General features: G+C 36.8%; 3 protein-coding genes across 21 annotated transcripts; all 3 read left to right on the forward strand.

Moving 5' to 3' along the window:
• The first annotated feature begins 375 nt into the window (after window positions 1–375).
• On the forward strand, window positions 376–6,739 carry LOC145789267 (uncharacterized). 3 transcript variants are annotated; one of them, XM_082875913.1, is made up of 5 exons: window positions 400–539; window positions 829–861; window positions 3,689–4,887; window positions 4,969–6,008; window positions 6,132–6,739. In XM_082875913.1, the coding sequence occupies exons 3-5, from the start codon at window positions 4,606–4,608 to the stop codon at window positions 6,568–6,570; spliced, it is 1,761 nt and encodes a 586-aa protein (XP_082732039.1). In that variant the 5' UTR covers window positions 400–539; window positions 829–861; window positions 3,689–4,605; the 3' UTR covers window positions 6,571–6,739. The 3 variants fall into 3 exon arrangements, with proteins under 3 accessions (XP_082732037.1, XP_082732039.1, XP_082732038.1); XM_082875911.1 differs by lacking the exon at window positions 829–861 and having other exon boundaries at window positions 376–828; XM_082875912.1 differs by lacking the exon at window positions 400–539 and having other exon boundaries at window positions 727–861.
• Window positions 6,740–7,196: 457 nt separating this feature from the next.
• LOC114287452 (DExH-box ATP-dependent RNA helicase DExH7, chloroplastic) lies at window positions 7,197–25,290 on the forward strand. 17 transcript variants are annotated; one of them, XR_014333832.1, is made up of 15 exons: window positions 10,658–11,472; window positions 11,650–11,749; window positions 12,065–12,125; window positions 12,238–12,337; window positions 12,410–12,496; window positions 12,593–12,769; window positions 13,179–13,284; window positions 13,420–13,604; window positions 14,224–14,262; window positions 20,448–20,601; window positions 20,684–21,081; window positions 21,570–21,788; window positions 23,102–23,329; window positions 24,549–24,731; window positions 24,814–25,290. XR_014333832.1 is itself a non-coding variant. In XM_082875903.1 (13 exons), the coding sequence occupies exons 6-13, from the start codon at window positions 12,761–12,763 to the stop codon at window positions 24,143–24,145; spliced, it is 1,245 nt and encodes a 414-aa protein (XP_082732029.1). In that variant the 5' UTR covers window positions 9,419–9,456; window positions 11,650–11,749; window positions 12,065–12,125; window positions 12,238–12,337; window positions 12,410–12,496; window positions 12,593–12,760; the 3' UTR covers window positions 24,146–24,224. The 17 variants fall into 17 exon arrangements, 8 of the variants coding, with proteins under 8 accessions (XP_082732029.1, XP_082732032.1, XP_082732028.1 ...); XR_014333834.1 differs by having other exon boundaries at window positions 10,871–11,472; window positions 12,062–12,125; XR_014333828.1 differs by lacking the exon at window positions 23,102–23,329 and having other exon boundaries at window positions 10,409–11,472.
• LOC145793166 (uncharacterized) lies at window positions 17,174–20,067 on the forward strand. Its single transcript, XM_082875914.1, has 3 exons — window positions 17,174–19,115; window positions 19,213–19,331; window positions 19,424–20,067. Exons 1-3 carry the CDS (start codon window positions 18,371–18,373, stop codon window positions 19,601–19,603), a joined length of 1,044 nt encoding a protein of 347 aa, XP_082732040.1. The 5' UTR covers window positions 17,174–18,370; the 3' UTR covers window positions 19,604–20,067.
• Window positions 25,291–25,496: the final 206 nt, after the last annotated feature.

The following is a 25,496-nucleotide window of genomic DNA, read 5'->3' on the forward strand; positions in this document are numbered from 1 at the left end:
TAATCCCACTTTAGGGTGTGTTTTTAACTTTATTCCCATTATAGGGTAAAACGATTTTTCTAATGCCGTTTTTCAGAAAACAGTTTTTGAAAAATCGTATTTTCTGATTAAAATAATAATAAATTTTGAACCCAGAAAATGGCTTTACAAAAGCCGATTTTACTTAATTTTTAATTAATTTTGAATTAATTAAAAATAGTTTTGGTAAAACCGTTTTTACATTAAATTTTTTTTTAATTTATATTTACAACATAAATATTTTTTACCAAAAAAATATTTTTAATAAAAAACGGTTTTAGAAAAGGCGGTTTTTGAAATTTTTTTTTTAATTAAAAACGGTTTTATAAAAGCCGTTTTTTGACCAAATATTTTTTTAATTAAAAACGCTTTTCATTACAAACAAAACGGCCCCCTTCTCCCTTTCAACTTTACGAAAGCCGTATTTGATATCGCACCCATCTTCTTCTCCCTCACTCAGCCGATCTTCTTTTCCCTCACTCAGCCGACGACGAAGAGGAACACCACTCTCCCTCACTCAGGTTGTATCGCATACATGAGGGTTTTCATTTTAGATTTGGGATTTTAAATTTCGAAATTAGGGATTCAGATTTCGGATTTTAAATTTCGAAATGAGGGTTGTAAACTTTTGATTCAAAATTAGGGATTCAGGAACACCACTCTCCCTTTCTCTCGTCAGTTCCCTAAAAAACCCTAGCCCAACAAGACCTCTCTCTTTCTCTCTCTCTTTCTATGTTGTGATAAAAACAAAAACACAGAGATGGAGGAGTTTTTGTATACTGATATCGAATCTTTATGTGCAAAACTCAGGTATCAAGAAAAGTAGCTCAAACTCAAAAGAAGGTCATTGCTTTTTTTAAATTTTTTTCCTCCAATTTTTATTTCTTCAAATTATATGATTACATGCTCTCAAAACCCAACTATATGTATGTATGTATGTTTGTGCTTGCATCTATTTCTTTTAGTCAATTTAACTTCTTCTTGCCATCACTTTATAGAATTATGCAGGAAATTCTGCTTTAATCTTGAGACATATGTAGTGGAAATTCTGCTTTAAAAATTTATAGAATTATGTAGTGGAATTTTGAAATATTGAAATATTGAGACATAATAGTGTGTTTGGAAATGTATTGGGAATATAGGGCAAAATTGTAGAACAAAAGTAGGAATAGCAATGAAGTAGAGTGGGATTGGATTTGTGGTGTTCTATTCCTACACCATTCCTAGTTGGGGCAATGCTATTGGCCTTGGCTCATTATTAGGATCCTTGCTTGGGGCATCTCCAATGGAGATGTTGAGCACACTACACACAGATTTTTACAAGTATACACAACCCACGTTTGGCCATAAGCTAATACACCTAAAAAATCAAAATTTTATATATACTAGGGTAATACACCTAGAAATCAAAATTTTATAAAAATCAAAATTTTATATATACACCTAAAAGATCAAAATCCTAAAAATCAAATTTTTGTAAATGAATAGCCATATGTCTTGTGAGCATAAAATTGAAAATTAGATAAGGTAGTTCATGTCTCATAAAATGAACCCATATATATATATATATATACTAGGCAGGGAGGCAATGGCCTTCCATGGTTTGTGTGCATGTGGTACCCACCCTGATGGACTTTCAGGATGGTATAGAGTTTGAGTTGGAAGTAGAGAGAGTTTGAATTGAAAATAGCAAGTTCACAAGAAGTAAAGTTTGAATTGGAAGTACGGAGAGTTTACCATTGCTTTGTTAGTTTGGCCAAATGATGCCTTTGGCCTTCAAATCTTCAATTAATAGTCTACATATATATACAAATATCAACAATACAATGGTGTGGAAACTATCTAATTCTTCCATTTTATAACCAAATGATTGCCTATTATATATTTTAATTAATAGTCTACATATGTATAAATTTCAATGATCTAGTAGTATGAAAGCTATCTACATCCTTCCACCACCTTATGATGAATAAATTCTACAATTATCTACCTAATTATAGGGATTTCTACAAAATTTTACATAAATCTAAAATCGAATTCGTAACTCAAATATTTGATGAAATTCCCAAGTTGTGACATTATTAGCCGCCTAGTATGACCACATCCTTAACGCAAATTCCTCGTGAAAGCTTTTGATCTTCTCTTCGAATTGATGCAAGAGTTTTGCTAACTCGCTAACTCTGAACTTGTCAATTTCAAGTAGTGCATCTATTTTACTTGGTATTTTTAACACATCATTGGAGTTCCTAGTGATTCCAAACCTTTAAAATATCCAAATTCAACCTTTTAAATCTCCAAATTGTTACTGATGTTATACAATTTTATGGTAAAACCATATTTTTGTGATAGAGTCCAACCTTTAGGGCCAGATATATAGATACTAGGGTAAAATGCCCATGCCTTGCACAGGGTTATAGGTACTATTGTGATAAATTTAAATTTAAGAAATACACACATTCTAATAGAGTTTAGATTTTTTTTTTTTAAAAAAAAGAGCTTTTATTTTTGTCTTCATCTATTTTTGATTGTTTTTTAGATTTTAATTAAAAATCTATTTATTTTGATGCACCTAATATAAATATACTTAAAATTTTAATATTTATGAGAAGTCTGAAAAAAATTTCACTAAAAAATAAAAAATAAGCATTTTTTCTTCTTTTTATTTTTATTTTTAGTAAGTTTTTTTTTTTCTTTTTTTCTTTGTTTGTTGTTAATTTTGGCTAGTACTTTGTTCGATGGTACTGTATGGGTATGCATATGTGATGTCAAACTTGGGTTATAAATTGATGTTAAAGAAATCAAATGCTGTTATTAAAATGTGATAACTTTCCCGTCTTCTCTAATAGGATCAAAAATTCGTTTCCGTACGTTCTTTCGGTTAGGTTGGAAATGAAAATAGAATTGGAAACTTTTCAAACTTTTTGAAAACATGAGAAATAACAAAAGGATTTGTAAGTGTATGAAAATATTTAAGAAAAAAAACAAAAACTTTTATTGATGTTAATAAATTCTCAATAGTTCATTACTTGAACATGTTGAGTGTTATGAATGCTTAGTTGGATAAAGGGGTTTCCCATTTTAAGAAAAATATATTAAAAGAAATTGCGAAATTCTTGTAACAGTAGGCATGGAAAAATAAACAATCGGTGCATTGCTCGTTAATGGATTCTAGACTACGAGCACAATTGGTAGCTAATTTGTTATCACAATAAAGTCTCGAAAAATCTTTTTTTGTTGGTCTTAATTCTTGTGTTGATTTTTAGTCAAAAGAAGTTTAAAGGGTCTATGTGTCATTGATTTGCACTTGATCTGACATCTGTTTGACTGGCATTTACTTTACGAAGTTGCAAAGATAACCTCTTTAAATAATACAAGAAATAATACAAGAAATAATTTGTAATACCAACAGACCCATGCCTAAAGGCACTCCTGTGTACAAATAGATAATCCTTCTAAATAATACAAGAAATATAAGTCATGTAGGATGCTATTATATATGGAGCAAATAACTTTCATTTCCATGTTCATGTCGATATGCCACTTAAATATTTTGTAATACCATCAGACCCATGCCTAAAGGCACTCCTGTGTAATATATGTGGTGTTGGCTCTCAAATGTTCTTACTTTATTATTTAGAAATAATTGAGTTACTTTGAATGCAAAGTGTAGGTGTGGAAGTTGTGAGCATTATGTTCTATTGGGGTGGAAAGATTTTGCGCAATCGCGATGAAGGTGTGTCCTACGACATCGAACCTCAGGGGTTGTATAATGTGCACAGGGGGATAACATTGGCCGAGTTGCAGGCTATGATGGTGCCGAAGGTTGGTACGCATGGGGAAATAATGCGATTAGAGTTTAAATGTAGACTCCCATGTCGAGGGAAGTATAGGTTGCTGCCAATCAAAGATAATGAGACCTTAAGTAATGTTTTAGAGCTCCCACATAAATTAGGCCCTGATTATTTTTTGGAAATCTATGTGGAGAAGGAGAGCAATTTTGGTGGCACAGTGATGCCAATTCCAGTGGGTGGGACATTCACTCAAATGTTGACACAATCGCAATCCCCTGACAATACACTTATACAGTCTGCACACATGTTCCCTGAAGATTACCCTCCATTCAATCATTCTCAGAGTTACAATCAATTAAATGCATCACAGAACCTAGATGGTTATTACAATGCCGGAGCAGGTCCAAGTGCCCCAACAACGTATAATCTGATGGTTCTTACAACCCCATATCCCCACTGGAATGAAGAATGTCCACCGGTTTGTAATGTTCAACGTACACCGGAGATGGCTGTACAAAATTATGCATACTCCGATGATACAGTGCCATTGTTTGACGAGGTTGGAGTTAGTGATGAAGATTCCGTGGAAGATTTGGATGGCGCATGGGAAGGTGCGGACAATGACTCCGGTGATGACGAGGTTGGAGGGCATCATGATATGCAGGAGGTACACACAAATGTCCATATCCCTTTCTACCATAATTTGCATTTCGACAATGATGGTTCCATCACTAGCCGTGATGTTGTCGAACGTTGGCCATAGTGGGACTTCGAAACTGCTAATTTAGAGAAAGGAATGATATTTACTGATAAGAAAAGACTAGTGCATGCTGTTCAGTTGTATAACCTGAAGCGCAATCGAGAATGCAAGGTCGTAGAATCCAAAGGAAACAGTTGGGTGGCCGAGTGCAAGCACGGCTGCAACTGGAGAGTTCGGGCAACGAAGTTGAAAGACAAAGATTTCTTTCAAATTAGAAGGTTCGAAGCGCCGCATCAGTGTGTATACCCTAGAATGAATAGGGACAATTGCAACCTCAAGTTCGAGGTCATTGCTCATTTCATCAAGGCACAAATTGCGGTAAGTGCCATGCTGGATACATTATTGTTTTTATGATTTCATTATGACTGTAAGGTATTCAAATATAATGTGTATTTGCAGATATCACCAGAATTGCCTCTTGCTACCATAATTGAGGTCGTGAAGGAGAAGTTTCAGTTCACTATATCATATAAGAAAGCGTGGCTTGCAAGGACGAAGGTAGTTGCAATGGTGTTTGGTGACTGGGACGAGTCGTACCGAAGGTTGCCTAGATATATGGCTGCATTGCAGGCATTCAATCCAGGCACAGTTGTCATGTGGGACATGATTCCGAATTTGCACGCTACCTCAATCGGAACTGAAATGTACATGAACTATGTGCTCTGGGCATTTAAACCTGCAATAGAAGGCTTCAAGTATTGTCGTCCAGTGATATGCATTGACGGCACACACTTGTACGGGAAATACGAAGGGAAGATTGTTGCGGCCACTGCAGTGACTGCTGCGGACAAGATTGTACCTCTTGCCTTTGCTGTTGTTGACAAGGAGATGATCGAGAGTTGGGGTTGGTTCATTACTCTACATAGGCGACATGTGTGCCGTGACCGAGAGGGGGTCACATTGATATCCGATCGACACACAGCTTTGCTTAGTGCTGTGTCAAGAATTTGGGACAATCCAGCAGTTCAACCAAGAGGATACCATAGGTATTGCTTGCGACACGTATGTAGCAATTTCAATGAAAGATTCGGCAATACAGTAGCGAAGGATCTTGTGTGGAGAGCTGGTTCTGCACGGCAAGTGCGGAAGTTTAACAAGATTATGGACGATATCTACAAGCTCGAGAAGAATGCTGAACGGTGGTTTAGACGGATGAACCCTATTCATTGGACATTGTGCCATGATGGTGGTTGCCGTTGGGGCATATTGACGACAAACCATATAGAGGGCTTCAATGGTGTATTGAAAGGCGCACGCAGTGTTCCCATTGCAGCATCGGTTGAGATAACTTTTTATCGGCTCGTGAAATATTTTGACGAGGGCAGGACCATTGCTGAAAATGCGAGCCATCGGGGTCACTTGTACACGGCTAATGTTCAACGATGGATTGACGAGCACCAAGCTAAAGCGAATGTGCATATGTTGGTACCGATTAATAGGTAATTTTTATTGGATGCACCGAATTCACTACACATTAACATTTTGCACTCGTCGATCATTGATGTTAGTCTATATTTAAACATATATGCATATTAATCCATGTACATACATTTTTCCTATAGGGGAATAGGGGAATATGAGGTGAGGACAGCACCGCATGGGATGAGGGGTAGTGCTCGTCAAATAGTTAGTCTCCGACCACCGAGTTGTTCATGTGGGAAGTACACATTATTTCACTTGCCATGTTCCCACATGCTTGCTGTGACAGCAGATTTGGGCGAGGACCCTTTTCCTTTCGTTGCACCAGAGTATAGGTTGGAAGTCCACAAGCGTATCTTCGAGCAGAAGTTTAGGCCCATGCCGCACGAGCACTATTGGCCTGACAATGATTACCCAACTTTGCTTGCTATTCCAGCTCGACAACGTCAAGTTAAAACGGGTCGTCCTCAACATAGCCGCATACACAACGAAATGGATACTTCCAGACAAAGTGGATTGCACCATTGTAGTTTGTGTTTGCAAAGAGGGCATGATAAGAGAAAATGTCCAGCGAGAATCTGATCGATTCGACAGTAGTTGTTTGTTTTCTTTATATATTAGTTCCACGCTACTTTCTTTGAATTGGAGTCAATGTAATATTCAATGAATCAATATTCAGTAAATTCATAATGTATTTACGACTTCAATTACTAATGACATAGATTTGGTCAAATGTGGCAAATCTCTTCAATTGCTTTAGTTGTTGCAAGTGTCCTTTGTGCACTGGATTGTGCAAACTTTGGTGCGTTGATGGTCGATTGTGTCCTGACCTCGATGGACACTAGTTTATCTAATGTTAGAAAAATGAAAATATTCACAGAATGAATTGATAATCACCAATATAAATGCAGTTTATATTCAATGTGTGTTTTGCCACATTTTGTTATGTGGGAAACTAATTTTTTTTAAATCTTTTTTCCAAAATCCATTATGTGGGTGAAGGCCCATTTTATGAATTCAATCATTTCTCGGACATTTACTACGTATTCGTATATGCTTAGTTCTTGTAAAAAGTTTGACTAATGTATTTCAAATCTACATAAAACTCTCTTCAAACCTTCGTACTTCTTTCCTGTCCAAATGACAGCTCCTTTAAAGTGAAAGCATGTTTTTTCATGTCATACAGGTTGACGTGACAACACACTGACAATAACTTTTATCACATAGGTACCATGTGAACCTTATCTCCTATGACAATAATGTCAAATGAATTACTAATCACCAACATAAATGCATGTCATATTTAATGCGTTGCCACATTTTGTTACGTCATGAATTGTTTTTTTAGTTTCCAAACATTCATTACGTGAGGGAAGACCATTTTATCGATTCAATCATGTGTTTTAAATTTAGTACATATTGGTAAATGCTTAGTTGTTCTAAAAAGTTTGAGTAGTGGATTTCAAATCTACTTAAAGCATGGGTTTTCATGTCATAATTTTGGCGTGACAACGCGCTGACAATATCTTTAAACTCACAAGTACCATGTGTACCTTATCTCCTATCACAATAATGTGAAATGAATTACTAATCACCAATATAAATGCATGTAATATTCAATGCGTAGCCACATTTTGTTAGGTGGTGAACTGTTTTTTAGTTATCAAGAAATTTTTCCAGGCAACCATTTCTTTTTGTTTTCCCTAACTTGTTGCAGTTTGTATACCTGTGATATACTGTCAGGTCGTATTCTAATTTTGTCAGCATATGTATGTACTATTGTCAAACATCTTGTTATCGGACATCGATTTCATATATGAAAACTTGTGCAGGTCTATGACTCATTTAGCAGAGGAGATCCCATTATTGACTCATCAGCATCGAGCTGATACGATATGACGTGAGTCGGTATGAATTATTTACTTGTAATCGATATTTGAATACTACACAAACACTGTAGTTGTTACGTAATATAATGTGAAACTGTAAATGTTAGTCCATGGATCATCCTATTTGGACATTTCAATGGTTTAGACAAATTTCCCCAACTGTAAACGTTAGTCCATAGAGAGAGAACGAAGAAGATTATATTAAATGGACTGCTAGCTTAACCAAAAAAAAAAAAAAAAGGTTAAAAAGTTGATAATCATCAAGTTTAACAATTACCCTAAGTTCACGCTTATGATATTAATGACTAGAGTATCAAAGAAAGTTGATAATCATCAATTAGAGTTTAGAGTTTAGAATACAAACAATATTAATTATTGACAAAGTGAGTATTTTAGATTGTTCGTTTACTTAAATAACTTTTAACTTATTTCATACTACAACAACTTGCATTAATATAGGATTTTAAACTCTTCAAAATATATTCATTATATGTTATATTAGTCTGTAATTTTTCATTGTATTCATTTGATCCCCAACTTATTTAATTCTTATCTCAATGATGAAATGACGGCTTAGTTATATTTTACGCCCTTCTAATTTAACTGAAAACCACATAAACCCCCATTGCAGTCTACAGTGAAGGGTACAACCCAACTTCGTTAACAAGTATACCAAACATTCTAAAACTTATATTAGTTTTGATGGAGCCTTTTATTTCTATGTCATGACACTGCAAATCTGTGTCTGTATGTATTTATCTTTGTACATTTACACCACTTACGCACTATGCACCATTAAAATGTTGGTTATCTCACCCACTGTTTTAGTTAATAGAAGATGGGTTCATTATGAAATTTCAATTGTCATTTGCACAAGCATTATGTCTTTTACACACAACGTTGTCTTGTGCAGGCGAAAGATCAGCCGAAATTGAAATGCTGACGATCTGATTCCGTCATATGGGACACCGCCTTGGACCATAAAGTCCTACGTTGCTTACTCCGTGCGGGGTTCTACGGGGTGTATCGAATTGGGCCTATTCGATTGGACCACCATCTCGTTACAACTCTCGTGGAGAGGTGGCGCATAGAGACGCGCACATTTTATTTTCCTGTTGGAGAGTCCACAGTTACATTACAAGATGTGGCTATTCTATTTGGCCTACCGGTTGACAGACACGCAGTCACTGGAAAAGACCCAGGAAAGAAGTTGGATGATTTGATAGTGCTATGTATGGAGTTGTTAGGAGCAACACCTACAGCAGAAGACTTCATAGGCTCATCGCTTAAGTTGAAATGGATATCAGAGCATTTCCGTCACCTTTCACATGATGCATTCGATGAGACGGTTCATCATTATGCTCGAGCCTATATTTTGTGGCTTATTGGGGGGGGGGTACTCGTCCCCGATAAGTCACAAAATATAGTCAAGATGATGTTTTTGCCACTACTTAGAGACTTTGACCGTATTTTGGAGTACAGCTGGGGTGGTGCCACATTGGCATGTTTGTACAGGATGTTGTGTCGGGCAACTAAGGCTGATATGAAGGAGATAGCTGGCCCACTAGTGTTGTTACAAGTGAGTTGCAATGACTTGTAGTTTTATCTCACTCAATTGCCATGTTTTCTAAAGTGCCTACTATAATAAATTAATAATGGCATCATTCATTGTAGGTTTGGGCGTGGGAGAGATTGAGCAGGATCGCCCCTAGTCGGAAGTCGAACATTGCTGCTGGCGAGCGTGCCATAGGGGAGGGCGACCAGCTGTTACCACCTGGCTCTCGAGCTTGCAGGTGGAGGGTTCCCTTCAGCCATGAGGTGATATCGACTAATGTCGGTGTCATCTTCCGGGACCAGTTCGACTACATAGTGGAGGGGGAGGTTTGTAATTTGTTCATGTGAATTTACCCATTTTTTTGTTTTTCAACCTCCGTTGTACGAATAGATCTCTAAATTATTGCATTGCTATTGCAGTTCATATGGGAGCCTTACGGGACGGAGGATGACATCATGACCAGCTTCCCATCGTATTGTACCGTTGGTCGAGACATATGGATGGCGCGAGTGCCACTTATATGCTTCGATATCATTGACTGGCATCTCCCCGACCGGGTGCTTAGACAATTTGGACGAGTTCAGAGTGTGCCTGATCGCTTTGACGCCCACTTGGCTATGCATTTTAGAGATAGGCGTGGCAAAATGGCCATTGATTGGGCAAAGGAATACCAGACATTTATTGGTGAGTGGAACAACCGACGCAACACCATTGTCCATGCTGAGAGGAGCAATGAAATGCTTACATCTTCGGACCCATACATGTTATGGTTTCGCCGTCATACACGTCTAGTACTTAGTAATCCGAGTGACATTGCTGCCTTCGGATACCAAGGCGTCGGGGATAGTTTAGAGGGATTGGTAAGTTCTTTATATTCTCCAAAACAACATTTGCTTAAGTTTTTCTATGTTTGTTATTTGGCATTGATGGTTATGTAACACAACTACCATTACATTATAGGTTCGTAGAGTTGCGAGGGCATATCACATGGCAGACGCTGCCCATATTACACGCGATGCTAGAGAAAAATCGGATGCCATTGCCGAGATACGGGAGTTATTGTACGATGGTTTGCAACAGGCACACCGACGTGACCGACTAGATTTCGGCCACTTTGGCGAGGATCCTTATATGGGGGTAGATATTATAGTGACATCAATGCCGCACCCGAATATGCCATCCACTGAGCCATCAACATCAATGCCATCGACATCAATGCCTCCACCGCATCGTACTGCACGTCATGCACATCAATCGGACTATTTCGATATGGAACACTTTGGTGAGGGGCCTTCCATGGGCCTGTCCCCTCATGGTCCATCTACAACAATGCATACACCGCAGACTTCCCCACCTGAATGTACCTATTACACATCCCAGTTTGCCCCTGAGGTAGATCCTCTAATGTCTGAACATACTTCCACACACCATGGCCATATATTGGACCCCTCCTGGTCACCACCCCCATATAGGACAGCGGTTGGTACCCCGGTGACTTCCTTAGCACCACTGTCTACTACATGTCTGTCTACTATGATTCCCTCTGTGTCGACATTCACCGCACCCAACCCTTTCACAGTACCTTCATCTCCTACCCCACCATCATCTCTTACACCACATATAACCTTCACCTACCATGTTGATCCACTCATTACCCGTGACTTCCACATTGACGGGGAGGGGGAGGGCCAGGTCCATGCACCTACCAGAGGGACAGGTAGGGGTAAAGGTCGAGGGCGAGGGCGAGGGCGAGGGCGAGGGCGACGGCGACGCCAAGCAATAGACCATGACAATAATGCAGCGGATGATGGCGTTTCACAGCTTAGTGCCGTATGTGAAGGTGTGCCGGAGGTGGTATCAAATGATTGTACTACAGCCATTGGTGATGTGCAGCCAGCTTCCACAGAAGCGGGCGAGGGAGTCATACGTGCGGCAGCGCAAGATATACTGAGAGTATATAGTAAGAGACCCAGGAGACAAACCCATGGAAGGGGTTGTGGAACAGGGGGAAAATTAGGACATTAGGAACAACCAACATTGGTAAGTATATTCAAACATTATGTTCAGGTGGTGTTTTCACTTGGATTAGTCTACATTGTTTAAGTTGTGGCTTATTATATAGTTCTTGCTTTTTGACTTATCTTATCTTGTAATTGTGGCTTATTTTATAAGATTCTAGATGCTGATGCTGCTGCTATTTTTGTTACTGTTTTGAAGGAAGGGGTAGCTGGTTGCTGGTTGCTTGCTGCTTCTTCATTCTGGTTGCTGCCGGCTCTGTGTTGCTGCTGCTGGGTTCGAGCAGTGAGCTGATAATTGGGTATGAATTTTATGGTCTTAAAATAGCTTTGGTATCTGAAAAATAGTTTCAAAGAAGGATTTTCTCAGTCAATGTTTGGGCTTGCATATAGATCTTCCAAAAAGTTGGCCATAGTTTGGTTTGTTTAGTAGCTGTTTTCCTATTTTATGTTTGCTACTAGCCTCTTTTTTCCCTGTAAAAGGAAAAAAGCTTTGGGCAGTTAACCATTGCAGTTAACCTACTTTATGTTTGCTACTAGCCTCTTCTTTCTCCCCTTTTTCTTTTAGATGAAACTGTGGATAAACAAGCTGAAAAGCTGAGGAATATTTCTAGCAGGTATGAGCATGATAAGAAGTTTTGGGTTGCAGCAGTTAATAATTTAGAGGAGAAGATAAAGGTAATTAATGTAATCTCCATATGAAACATGGACATAATTTTTATACCTTCATATTCTCAATTTATTTTTATGTGTATGAAGTTCTGATATATGTCATTTATCTGTTGGACAGGTGATGAAAGAGGAGCATTCTCAACTCTCTCACGAAGCACATGAATGCTCTGATTCAATTCCTGAAATGAATAAAATGGTTTTCGCAGTTCAGTCCTTGGGTAAGTTTTACATGACTCTATGGCTTGGCATTTGAAGCATGCATTATAAATCTGAATGGAATCACTTTGCAGTTGCACAGTGTGAGGATCTAAAAGTCAAGTACAGTGAAGAGCAAAGAAAGAGAAGGAAACTATATAACGAAGTTCAGGAGGCAAAAGGCATGTTCAGTGTTTATCATCCTACATAGTTCAATAATATGTTATGTTACATTCACAACTTAAAGGTTCTAATTATTGTTGTTGAATGAATATCAGGAAACATCAGGGTATTTTGCCGATGCCGTCCTTTAAGCAAGGCAGAGGTCACAGCTGAGCATGAAACAGTTGTGGACTTCGATGCAGCCAAGGATGGGGAACTTGGGATCCTGAGTGGTGGTTCTACCAAAAAGACCTTTAAATTCGACCGAGTTTACACACCAAAAGATGATCAAGGTAGTTTTATGCACTACTACTATGCCATGAAATACACTATAAACACCTTTCAAATTTTAAACACAAGGAGTTTTCTGTTTCTGTTGAGAGTTGACATGAGGGACCAAAATGACATGAGGACCAAAGACTACGGTCACAATATGCCCTTTAATTAAACTGTTGTTACATATATGCACATGTTATCATTTGTGTTCTGTTCAGTATTTGAGTGTTCTATTTAATTGTATTCTTGTTTTTCTAATCTTCATTGAATAAATTACATTGCTGTGAACCTTCTTATTTTTATATGGTTGTGCTATTCAATATTTGTTGCCTTATTCCATTTTTTGGTGATTTTTAAATTTTATTGGAAAAGGATTAGTAAGGATACTTTTAAAATTGATGGGTTTGTTCTATTTGTGTTGCACAGGAGGGCACTACCTTTGAGGGTGCCCTTGATTGGCTATGCTTGAATTTGCCCGGGAATGAGCTTCCATTGAAGTTTTCTACTGGCACTTCTCTCTACACAAATGAAGGTATTCTTAAGCAATTCTTTTCAATGGGAAATTTATTATACTGATAACTACAAGTTCATGGCAATCTATTGTGGGGACATGGAGAATTGTGCTTTAACATAAGTTGTAACATCCTGCTTAATCCAATCATGCTAGGAGGTGCTGTTAGCATCATATCAACTGCACGGGATGATTGGAGTCCTGTGGTGGATTCGTCTGATAAGATTGAGGAGGAAACACCTAAAATTTCTGTTAGAATTAAGGGACGTTCAGATGATGATAATTCTTTCCAGCGATCACAAGCAGATTGGATCCGGCAATATGTGGAACAACAAGAAGAGGTACCCAGAATCCTTTGGCAAAATTCACCTCACTCATTGTCAGCTTGTACAAGATCATATAAACCAGCTTCACAAGTCTTTTCAGTTGGCTGTCCAAAAAATAATATGACTAAAGTTGAATTTTAGTGTGTATAAGAGTTTCTGAATACTATCTATTTTATTGAGTTGTAATTTAATTGAAGATGAAGAAAGAAAGGTTCAAGCCCTTATCTTAATTAGTTCATTACTTAAATTTCTACATATCCAACCACAAGGTTGGGAACACTCCAACTCAAATCAGGAGTGGGGTAGTTTTGTGAGCTAAACTTATTTATTATTTATGAACAGGAGAACTAGAAGCTTATGAAACTCCTTTTGAATAACTTTGTTAGGACCCCTTTTCTTTGTCTGTTATGTTATGAGATGATAAGAGCACCAAAATTTTAACAAGTTCAGAGTTGCTATTTTATTCCTTGACTGTTTCATATTCTTTTGGATTTTCATTGTATTTGTGCGGAAATGCCAAGACATGCTGTTTTTGTTGCTTGGAAAATTTCTGATTATATATTAGTACAAAGAGCTTGCATTGACAGTAGTCAACACTATGAAGGAATATGTTATGGTTCTCTGTCATTTGCAGGATGCTTCCGAAAGTTGGGAAGATGATGCAGTTGATGAGGTAATTTCAGTTTTTATTTATTTATTTATATTTTTTTTATGGTACGTAAAGTAATTATGTGTATTGAATTTTTTGGAGGAACATTAATCATTGGTTTACATTTTTGTGACTTTAGTGTCTCCCTCTTATTAATTAGTCATGCAGGCAAATGTTCTGTGTAAGAGAGTTTCCTGATTGGGTGCAAGGAGGTTTAACTTTTGTTTTATATGCGAGTGTAGATAATCCTGAATCATGTGTGCTGAACTCAAATGCCAAGTTTCTTTTGTTGGATAGGCAAGGCACAATACGTGAGCCTAAATAATCACAGAGAAAGAATTCTTTTCATATTCCATCTTTTGTATTTTGTGAGAAATAAAAGATAAAGATACACTCCAGAAGTTGGGGAAAGTTCCACTGGAGCTTCAGTGGAGGCTCCCAAAAGGAAAATTACAATTTGTTTTAAAAAGAATAGAATAATGAACAAAATAGCATCTTGAAGTCGCACAACTATCTTCTCAAATCATGGATGGAGTCTTTCTACTTGCAATTTGAAGGATTGGCAGACTCTGGTTACGAAAGCAATGACATGGTTGTGGGATTGTTATTTACTTCTAAAAACTTAATGTTCTTCCACTCAAGCAGAGAGAAGTCACATCCTTCTATAGAGGGTAAGGCACAACCCTAAAATTTCTAAAAAAGTACATTTTAGTTGGCATATGTTGACGTTGCTTCCTTTATTTAGAGCTCTTATGTCACAAAACATACTAGCTTTAGGACTCAAATAATCTTATTACCTCTTAGTTCACGTGCTAAGTTAGCAGGGGGTTATTTGTTTAAGCATAATAATTTGGGATGCTTATTTATTAATAGTCCTGCTTTCCTATTGGATCGTAGACCTATAACATGTCAGCTGAAAATATTCATTTGACACTTTTGCTATTCCCAAAGAAATTACTTTAGATTCTATTTTCTTTGATTCTTTTCGCACCTCAGTCACTAATCTAGGTTTAGATTGTTAGAATTATTGAAAGAATAAACAACAATTTTTAACTCCTTGTCCATGTTTGTTTGTCGGGATGGAATTAGGGGGATGAGGGGGCCGATTAATAATGTCGGTCCCAAATGTTATTTTTTGGGTATGCCATATGATATTCAGTGGATTTGTTATATATTCATGGAATTATTGTATTATGTTTCATTGTAGTGGAATAAAGAATGAGATAAGATTTGGTACATTATTTTTTCCTTTGGATGAAGAAAGGGAGATAATCCAGAGCAGAGGGGATATTAGTTATACATCTGTACTAGGGGCTGGTATTAGTTATATTATGATTTTGTGGGATTGCATGTCTATCAGGACATCCAATACCCTATATCCAGCCAACTAAATGTGGGAAAGAATGGGACTAGGAGGCAAGGGAAAACATGTGGGCCCCACATGTTTTTTATCCCATTCCCTGTGCCTTTTGTGTCTAAAACAAAGGCCGATTACTGATCAAAGAAAGCCATGCTAGACACCACAATATTAAGACAGCATCACCAAAAAATTACCCATTGGCCTCAATTCTGGAAAGCTGGAATGGCATTCTGTTTCAGGTACCAAATGTACTTTGTTGGTTATGTCATTGTACCACTGTCATAATATCAGAATTCCATTGATTATTCTTCAATGTTGCTATGAAGTCAATAAAATAATGAGGTATCCTTGTCTTTCAACTCTTAAGCTTCTTCTTCCTGCTTTGGTTGTCCAGTAGAGATTGTGCTTGTATGGAAGTCCTCTTACATTTGTTAGCCAGACCAGTGTTGTCAAAGGCGCGCCTAGGCGCAAGGCGAGTCGAGGCTCAGCATCTGCGCCTGTACAGGTACTAGGCGAGGCGAATTGAACCAGGCGCTCGCCTTAGATGTGACTTGATCAAGGCGAGAGAGGCGCAAGGCGATCGCCTAGGCGCGACTCAGTGTTCAAGTCGTAGATCTGATCTAACGACTCAGATAACCTTTCGAATGGCTCGTAATCACAGAGGATTACGACCCATGTACCATATGAGACAAATAGGACTCAGATAACCCTAATTGATCGATTACGAACCTGTGTTCAAAAAAAGAAGTCGTCTCTTCCTCTTCCTCTGCGACTCGACTTCGATCGACTTCTCGCAGGTTCGAGATCGACTTCGCAGGCTTGAGTTTGACTTCGATCAGCTTCGCAGATCGACTCTCTCCCCTTCTCCTTCTTCTTCGATCGGCTTCGCAGGTTCTCTGTTTTTATTTTTATTTTTTTCTTTTCTTTTACCTTCGTCGAAGGTGATCTGTTTTTATTTTTGTTTTTTTATTTTTTTTTCTTTTCTTTTCTTTTGATTATGATAAATAAATAAATAAATTCATAAATAACTTAATTAATTGATAAATAAATTCATAAATAACTTAATTAATTGATTATGATAAATTAATTAATTCATAAATTAATTAATTCATAAATAAATAAATAAATAAATAAATTGATTATGATAAATAAATAAATAAATTTTTTTTTCAATTATTTGACTTTCATAACCCTGATTATTACATAAACAAATAAATAAATAAATTAATTCATACATACATACATAAATAAAAAAATAGATATATTACATTTATTATGATTATATTATACCGAAATTGATTCATCATCATACTGAAATTAATTAATTCACCATTAATTAAAAAAATTGAAAATTGATTCATAACATTAATTAATTCATACATTACATACATTAAATTACATACATTATACATTAATAGAAAATTGAATGTAACATAGGAATAACTGTAATGGAATGTACATTAATTAATTAATTCATCATTAATTAAAAAAATAGAAAATTGATTCATACATTACATTAATTAATTAATTCATCACATAACATGCATTACATTCATTATACTGAAATTATTTTTTTGTTATTTATTTTTTGTGTTGTGTTGTAAGTACTAAGTAGAAAATGACATCGGAAAGTAATAGAAAAGATCCGGCGTGGCAATATGCCCATTTGGTGGAGGAGAATAATTTAAACAAGTTTGAGTGTAATTTTTGTGGTAAAGTATCAAATGGAGGTGTTTATCGGGTGAAACAACACCTTGCGGGAGGTTATAGGAATGTCACTGCTTGCCCGAAGTGTCCTCATGTAAGAGAAGAGATTAGAGAGTTCATGTCCAAAAAAAGGACACAAAAAGAAGAAATGAACATGTTGCCTGATTTCGATGACATGAACATGGACATGGAAGATGAAGATGAAGATGAAGATGATGATGTCGTTGAGATCAATGTCAATCAACACCGCAAGTTGACAAGTAGTAGCCAAGGTTCATCCAAATCCAAATCCAAATCAAAAACGCCAAAGAGAAAAGGGCCTATGGATGTTTACTTTACACCCAATCTTGAATCAGTGGTGAAAAATTGAAAAGACCAAGCAAAAGGGAAACAAACCAAAATTGATGCAAATGACCCTTACAAAAAAGAAATGAGAGCTCGGGCACTACAAAGATTTGCAAGGTGGATGTATGATGCTAGCATCCCTTTTAATGCAGTAAATTATGAGAGTTTTGGACCAATGATTGAAGCCATTGGCCAATATGGTCCTGGTATGAAGCCACCGACATACCATGAAGTGCGGGTTACCCAACTAAAAAAAGAAGTGAAACATACTGAAGATTTGATGAAGTATCATGAAGAGGATTGTGCAAAACACGGGTGTTCCATAATGGCAGATGGTTGGACTGATAAGAGAGGAAGGACATTGATTAACTTTTTAGTTAATTGTCCAAGAGGAACCATGTTTGTTGAGTCGGTTGATGCTTCTAGCTATTCAAAGGATGGGCAAAAGCTATTTGAATTACTAGACAAGTTTGTGGGGAAAGTTGGAAAAGAGAATGTGGTGCAAGTTATCACTGATAGTGCTGCAGCTAATGTGTTGGCGGGTAAGAATATTTCCTCATTCCTTACATCAAAATTGTTTACTCATAGTTTGTTTTGTATTTAAAATTTAAAAACTTGAAAATAATAATTCTTCATTATTGTTACATTATAGGGAGGTTTTTGGATGCTAAGTATGAACACTTGTATTGGACACCATGTGCTGCTCATTGTTTGGACTTGATGTTAGAAGACATTTTCAAGATACCTAGACTGAAAAAGACATTTGAAAGGGGTATTGCAGTACATGGCTACATTTACAATCGGCCTACGTTGCTAAACATGATGAGGCGCTTTACAAATTTGAAGAATTTGATCAAGCTTGCAAAAACTGGATTTGCAACCGCCTTTTTGACTTTGTCTAGGATGCATCAACAAAAAAACAATTTGAGAAAGATGGTCACCTCCGAAGACTGGACCTCAAGCAAATGGGCAAAGGAGCCACAAGGAAAAAGAATGGCACAAACTTTGTTGATGCCTTCATTTTGGAATACTGTTGTGTTTGCCCTTAAGGTCTCGGGTCCTCTTGTCAAAGTGCTTAGATTGGTTGATACCGAGAAGAAACCTCCCATGGGATACATTTATGAGGCAATGGATAGGGCAAAAGAATGCATTGCAAGTTCATTTGATCAGAAAGAAGAGAAGTATAATGAAATTTTCGAAATCATTGACAAAAGATGGGATGTTCAATTGCATCGACCTTTACATGCAGCTGCACATTTTCTTAACCCAGAATTCTTTTACCCAAAAGGGTTAGAGGTGCAAAGAGATCATGAAGTGATGAATGGGTTTTATGAATGCATGCAAAGGTTGGTCCCGGATGTCACTGTTCAAGATTTGATCACTAATGAGATGAGTATTTATATGAAGGCTGAGAGTCTTTTTGGCAAGTCTGTCGCGATTAGGCAAAGAAATACAAGAGCACCAGGTAATATATTATAGACTCATAGAGTTTATTTTTAGTAATACTTTTAGTAAAACTTAATACTTGGTAAGAATTATTTCTAACTAGTGGATTATCGCAGCTGATTGGTGGGCATCATATGGTTCTTATCCTCCAAACTTGCAAACTTTTGCCATAAAAGTCCTTAGCCTAACATGTAGTTCATCGGGTTGTGAACGAAATTGGAGTGTATTCGAACATGTGAGTATTTAACATTCTAACTAATTTTTTGTTCAATTCAAATATTTTTTATTCTAATTATATAGAATTTAATATATTTTTAATAATTGCAGCTTCATAGCAAGAAAAGAAATAGATTGGAACGACGTCTCAATGATTTAGTGTATGTCAAATACAATAGAACATTGAGATTTAGGTATGACATGCGCAACACTCTTGATCCATATCTTTGCAAAATATTGATGAAAGCAATGAGTGGTTGCTTGGGAGGGGATGGATGGAGAATCAGATGAAGATAATGAGCCTGTGTTTGATGATGATGATGGCTTGACGTGGGCCATTGTTGCTAGAGCTTCTGGAGTAGAAGAAAGTAGCCATGCAAGTAGAGCAACAAGTTCACGCTCAAAGGCACAACCGAGGATATCTAAATCATCAACATTGACTCCACTTCAATTAATAGATGAAGAGGAAGCGGGCTCAGATGACACAGAGGAGGAAGATGTTGAGGGATACAAATCAACTGATGGAGAAGAAGATGATAGTTTGCTTGCCATTGATGTTGAGGATGATGATTGACTGACACCGACCTAATCTACCCTTTCTTTTGATATTGATGTTTTTAAGTGTTAAAACATATATTAGTATTTGTTGGATATTTTTGTTTTAGATGTTTAGTGTTTATGTTTTTATTTTATTGAATGTGGATTATTTGATCTTTGAAAATTGAAATGTTATGTAATATGCACTTTCATGGCTTTGAGAATTATTCTATATTTTGTCTTGAATCTTGAATCTTGATTATTTTTTATTTTTTAAAAAATTGTCTTAGTATTATGAATGATTAGTCTATATTAATTTTTCTATTTTTTACGAATACTGTGCGCCTTACTTCAATAAAGCCCGCGCCTCGCCTTGCGCCTAGGCTCCAAGAGACCTTCGGCGCCTTAGTGCGCCTTGAGCCTTTAAAAACACTGAGCCAGACAAACAGCATAATCTCTCTTTGTTTTATGAGATATTCTCCTCCAGTAAGATTTATGTTATTTTCTGACACAATGCAGTTGAATAATGTGACTTTTAATGTTCAATTTGATGCTTAATTGCTTTAATATTGCCTTCCTTTCCCCCACCCCCTGATAGGTTCCAAAACCAAGGGTTTCTAATGATTCTCTTGTCAAAGAATACCACAATGCACGGTTAGAAGCTATAAATGCCAAAGAGAGAGGTGACAAGAAAGGCCAACAACAAGCAAGCCAAATTATTCGCAAGCTCAAGCATGAGATTTCTGCCCTAGGTTGAACTAATTCCTTTGAGTAATTCTGTTGTGGTTTGGTTATTCAATAGCATTCTTCATGCAGTTTGAATTTGCTGAACAGGACTATCAGATGAAATCTTGGCATCTGGGCATGATAGTTCTTCCTTTAGTGCGTCTGACGATGCATTTCATAGCTTCATACCTTCCAAGCACCCTGAAACTGTTGCTTTGTGCAATGAAGAAGGTGACATGGCATCTGTTCTACCTGCAGTTGAATCAAAAGTAAATGGAAAGGGTCTCACATTACTGGACCTTTCACCTGAACAAAGTCCTGTCAGTGTTCCTGCCCAGGCTTTGGAAGAGGAATCTGGGGATGTAGAGCTTGGGAGTTTCTTTTTAGGAGATGTCTTGCAGGGTGACGTTTTGCCTCCTGAAGTTGTGGAAATACGAAAGAAAGAGAAGATGAGAGAATTGGCCAGTGGCAAGAATTTAGAGAAACTAGAAGGCATCTGGAAGAAGGTAAAATCAGCATTGCAATGAATGTGTTGTGATGATACTTAGTGTACTAGAGAAACTTGAAAATGCAATACTTGATTCGTAATAGATTCTGACTTTTATATTTGGTGGTGCATAATAAAATGTTGCTTTTGTGATTGCTTTTTACTTCTACTTCTGTTGTTGAAAACAATTTCATTGTTCAGAACATGTTATTCGTCAAAAGAAACTTAAAAACAATAAAAAAGAAAAATAGGATCTGGCAATTGCAATTCATATGCTGCAGGAGATAGAATAGTATATAGTGCATAATTATGTTGTTCATGTTCTCATAATTCTTTATGTACAAGTTTACAAACCTTTTATTTCTGTTTATTGGAAAGCCCTTATTTAATCTTCAACTTTTTCGATTCATGTTTGGCTTAGTTTTTGTTTGCTTGTCGTGCTTATTTGTGTTACTGTACCGTACAATACCTATTTCTTGTTTTGTGATGTGGTCTATATGGCTACAGGGGGACCCACAAAGAATTCCTAAAGCTGTTCTTCAACAGTTGTGTCAAAAATCAGGCTGGGAAGCACCAAAATATAATAAAGTTCTTGGGAAAGAAAATAATTCTAGTTATGCCATTAGCATACTACGTAAAGCTAGTGGGAGGGGCAAGAGCAGAAAAGCTGGAGGGCTAGTTACTCTTCAACTTCCTAGTCAGGATGAAACTTCTGAATCTGCTGAGGTACAGATTTGACCTCATGCCTTTACATTCACTGTTTGATATCATTTCTGTTACTAGAATGCACACAATGCATAAAAGAAATAAGAAGGTAATAATCATTCTGAAGATATAATTTGCATGAAGTCCAGGATCATATAGAGTCTTTACCTTTTGATGTATTTGCATTCGTTAGATTATCATCTATTTCTCTAAGTGGTAGTCTGGTGTTCTAGGCCTGGTTCGGGCAGCTTTCTTCAAGAAAAGCCCCACTACCTAGGGCTCCTGTCAATTCAAGGTGATAGGAAGGTAGCCTGTGTATGAGATCTAATCTTCAGCTGTATTTGTAGAAAGTGGCTGCCTCTGCCTTGAACCCATTTTCTTGAGCTTGTCTTCTTGACCTTGTATTTTTCCACCTTGCAAAAGCTACTGGTTTTCCCTAATACAATGCATATATTCAGTCCTAAAATGCTTAGTGCTTTAGAAGCTACTAGGGGTACACTTCATTGACCAAGGCATGATGAAAGTTGTGATGCTTCATCTTTTCATGCATCAATTTGTGAGGTACATGCACCATGTGACCGTATTATGTTTCTTATGCTGAGACTTGTTTGTTGATTTATGTATTTTCTGCTTGTTCTGTTTCTGTAACTTTTGCAATAATGTCATCCAGCTAATCAAAATTTTATGGTCTGACACATAAGCCCTGTATCTCCAGGTTCCACTGCAATTTTGGTTCTTTTAAGAGAGAGTCACAACCATCCATTACTTTTAAACAATTGACATTCTTTGGCAAAAGTAAAAAAATGTCCTGGCAAGTGCCAACAAAAAGTCCCTTATAAAGACATCAAAATAGCTTTTTGATTCTTTATTCATTACAGAATGGCTTGTTTACCCCTTGTGGTTCAACATCTCTACAACCATAGAAAATAGAGGAGGTCCTTGCCTATTTTTAAAACACCCTGGTCTCCCTGTATTTTTGCCAAACCTCATGGGAGGTAAGTGAAATTAACCATATTTTTTATTAGAGTTGGCAATATAGTCCTGATCAGTGGGATCCTTTACGTGGCCTGTACTCCACAGGTTTAAGATTTATCTGAGTCATCAATGTGAATAAGGTTGTGGTTTGTAAACTAAAGCACATTGCTAACTTTTGTTAATGATACTTGTAAATTGACATAAATACCTTCATCTCCTTTCTCTCTGCTGAACTATACCCATATACATAAATATATGTATATAAACCAACAAAACAAATCCCTCCCTTCCCTGCCACCCCTACTTCCCGGCCCACCCCCACGGAGGCTGACAACCTCGTCTTATGTTGCTCTTGACAGATTCCTCTAGTGCAAGCTCCACTTTGCTTAGCTGTTTAAAGAGAAGGGCTGATACAATCATCTCACAAAGACTGCTTCAGTTAAGAAAAATGGAGTGCCACCGGCAGAACTATCCAAATCTGAATAAAAAACTGAACCAGAACCAAATGCAGATTAAACACAGAAGCAACCATAAAATACAGACAATGGTTGTCTGATATATTCTTTTTTGCTACAACTTCAATTCGGGTTCGCCTCCTGCTACTTTCATTCTGATATATTCTTTTTTTTTTTGATCTTGTCATGGTTTGGTTACAATTGAACTGAATCCATTGGTTCATAGGTCCTAAGAAAGTTTTTTTGGGCAGGATATTAACCATATCGAGGGAATGAATTTTATTCTTGTTTCAAAAACCTTCAAAAATAGGGGAAAGTGAGGTAAGGTGGCAGGGAGGGAGGGGTTAGCAGTGAGGGTGGGGAAGTAGGGGTGGTGGTGAAAATGACAATGGCCTTTTCTATGATTTTGTAAAATATATATATTTTTTTGTTTTCCTGAAAAAACAACTCTAAAAGGCACGTGAGTTGCACCTATAGTTAATTTGGATGGAAATTATGGCAGTGCATTCTATTCCACACGTTGTCCCTTATGGCAGTGCGTTGTCCCTTATTCCTCTACTGTTTCCATTCTCTACCATTGTTGTCCCATTTACTGTTTCCAAGGAATCATTGACTGATTTTTATTAATATAGTCTTGCTATATCAATTGGTATATTCGTTGTGTTATTCATCTAAATTCATCTGAGTTAGTTATTTAATTTTTTCCTTCTCCATAAGCTAACTCGACTTGTTAAATAAATTGAACCATATTCTGTTTAAACAAAAATCAAGCTCTGCATTTTTGATTGCTTACGTCACTGGTTTTTGTTGCAGATTGATAATGTTGGCATGGATACAGTGATGTTTTTGGGCCAAATTGATGATGTTTGCATGGGCGCAATTTACATTATATTTGTTTATGGAAAACATGTACAGCTGATATGTTTTGTTATTAAGTTTTTTTTTTAGTTTGAATTGTAATTGTTGGTTCGGATAGTATATGTATTTGTTAGATTATACTATATTTATGGATTTTTATTTTCTTTGATATGTGCGGTTAATAGTTAAGTTGTGTATATGATTGAAAATTGAATGCTACAGGTTGTGGAGAAATATTTTTATTGAATGGTTGCGAATTGAATGAATGAATGAATGGATGGATAAATAATTTTGTATATGCACAGGTTATAGGTGACAAATAATTGAATGAAATAATTTTGAATGAAGAATTGAATGAATAATTGAATGAAATAATTTTGTATATGCACAGGTTACAGGTGAGAAATAATTTTGGATGAATAATTGAATGAATGAATGGTTGTTGAGAAATAATTTTGTTAATGTGGTTCTTATATGAATTCACCTTGTGTAGGTTCTACTTACTACCACAATGATTTTGCCTTGCCTACGACCACATTGGCCCTGACAGATAATTGTTTGAAGGGAACGGCCATATGTCAAATTTTAGGGTTTAATGTTAAGGGCTGGTGTGGACGACTTGTGTTTTTACCATCTCAATGCCTGATATTTCCTGCTCTTAAGCCTTTCTTTTGTTGTAAGTATGATTATACACTTCAGTGAGCTTTTTCATCACGTCTGGCAACCAAGTTTCAAATTTATTTTGCATTTCTTCTCAGGTGTTGTCCCTGCATTTGATCCCATTTTTGTCCCTCAAGATGTCGACACATTTGATGTTGAAGCACCAAACATTGCAATGCTGAGTCTGTCACCTGCTCAATCTAACAAATAATCTTTGCTTACTCCTCTTGGTCAGCCTTTAGGTTCTTCTCTTTCGGGGCCATCGGGTCTCAGCCCTCCCCCAAAATTTTACAAGGAAACACCATGACAAATTCAATTGTTGAGGTATTCAAGCAGGCTGCAGTGTGCCTTCAGGATGATCTTCTCAATGTTTTGAAGTCAAGGATTTTCATGATGATGAGTCTATGATCCTAGAGGCCTGTTTCATTTTTTGTGCTATAGATGCTCTGTTTGTTGATTCTCAACCGTTTAAAGAACAAGCGGAGGAATTTATTGGTTGTGCAGCATAACTTGCTGAAGTAGAATTGTCTATTAACAATTTTGTGTATAATGATAAAGACTTGTTCCTTTCTTTATGGTTGCACCTCTTATTTATCTTGAGCTCTTTTATTCTGGTTTTTATGTTGAGCAGTGACTTTCAAATCCCTTGTAAGACCAATCCAATCCAATCTTTGTAAGACCAATCCAATCCAATCCGATCTCTTATTTCCAATTCCAAATTCAAACTTTTTTTGAATTCTCGGATCATTTTCACCAGGAATTACAAGAGGAAGAGAAAATC

The sequence above is a fragment of the Camellia sinensis genome, chromosome 6, assembly GCF_055761805.1.
Source record: "Camellia sinensis isolate YWXY chromosome 6, ASM5576180v1, whole genome shotgun sequence".
NCBI lineage: Eukaryota > Viridiplantae > Streptophyta > Magnoliopsida > Ericales > Theaceae > Camellia > Camellia sinensis.

Coding starts and splice junctions, on each gene's coding strand:
- LOC114287452 (XM_082875903.1), top strand. Junction 13,605..14,223: donor ATGTGGAACAACAAGAAGAG/GTACCCAGAATC, acceptor TGTCATTTGCAG/GATGCTTCCGAAAGTTGGGA. Junction 21,082..21,569: donor TAGAAGGCATCTGGAAGAAG/GTAAAATCAGCA, acceptor ATATGGCTACAG/GGGGACCCACAAAGAATTCC.
- LOC145793166 (XM_082875914.1), top strand. CDS start 18,371: ATGTTAGAAGACATTTTCAAGATACCTAGACTGAAAAAGACATTTGAA. Junction 19,116..19,212: donor AAGAAATACAAGAGCACCAG/GTAATATATTAT, acceptor GGATTATCGCAG/CTGATTGGTGGGCATCATAT. Junction 19,332..19,423: donor ATTGGAGTGTATTCGAACAT/GTGAGTATTTAA, acceptor TAATAATTGCAG/CTTCATAGCAAGAAAAGAAA.
- LOC145789267 (XM_082875911.1), top strand. CDS start 4,606: ATGATATTTACTGATAAGAAAAGACTAGTGCATGCTGTTCAGTTGTAT. Junction 4,888..4,968: donor TCATCAAGGCACAAATTGCG/GTAAGTGCCATG, acceptor GTGTATTTGCAG/ATATCACCAGAATTGCCTCT. Junction 6,009..6,131: donor ATGTTGGTACCGATTAATAG/GTAATTTTTATT, acceptor TTTTTCCTATAG/GGGAATAGGGGAATATGAGG.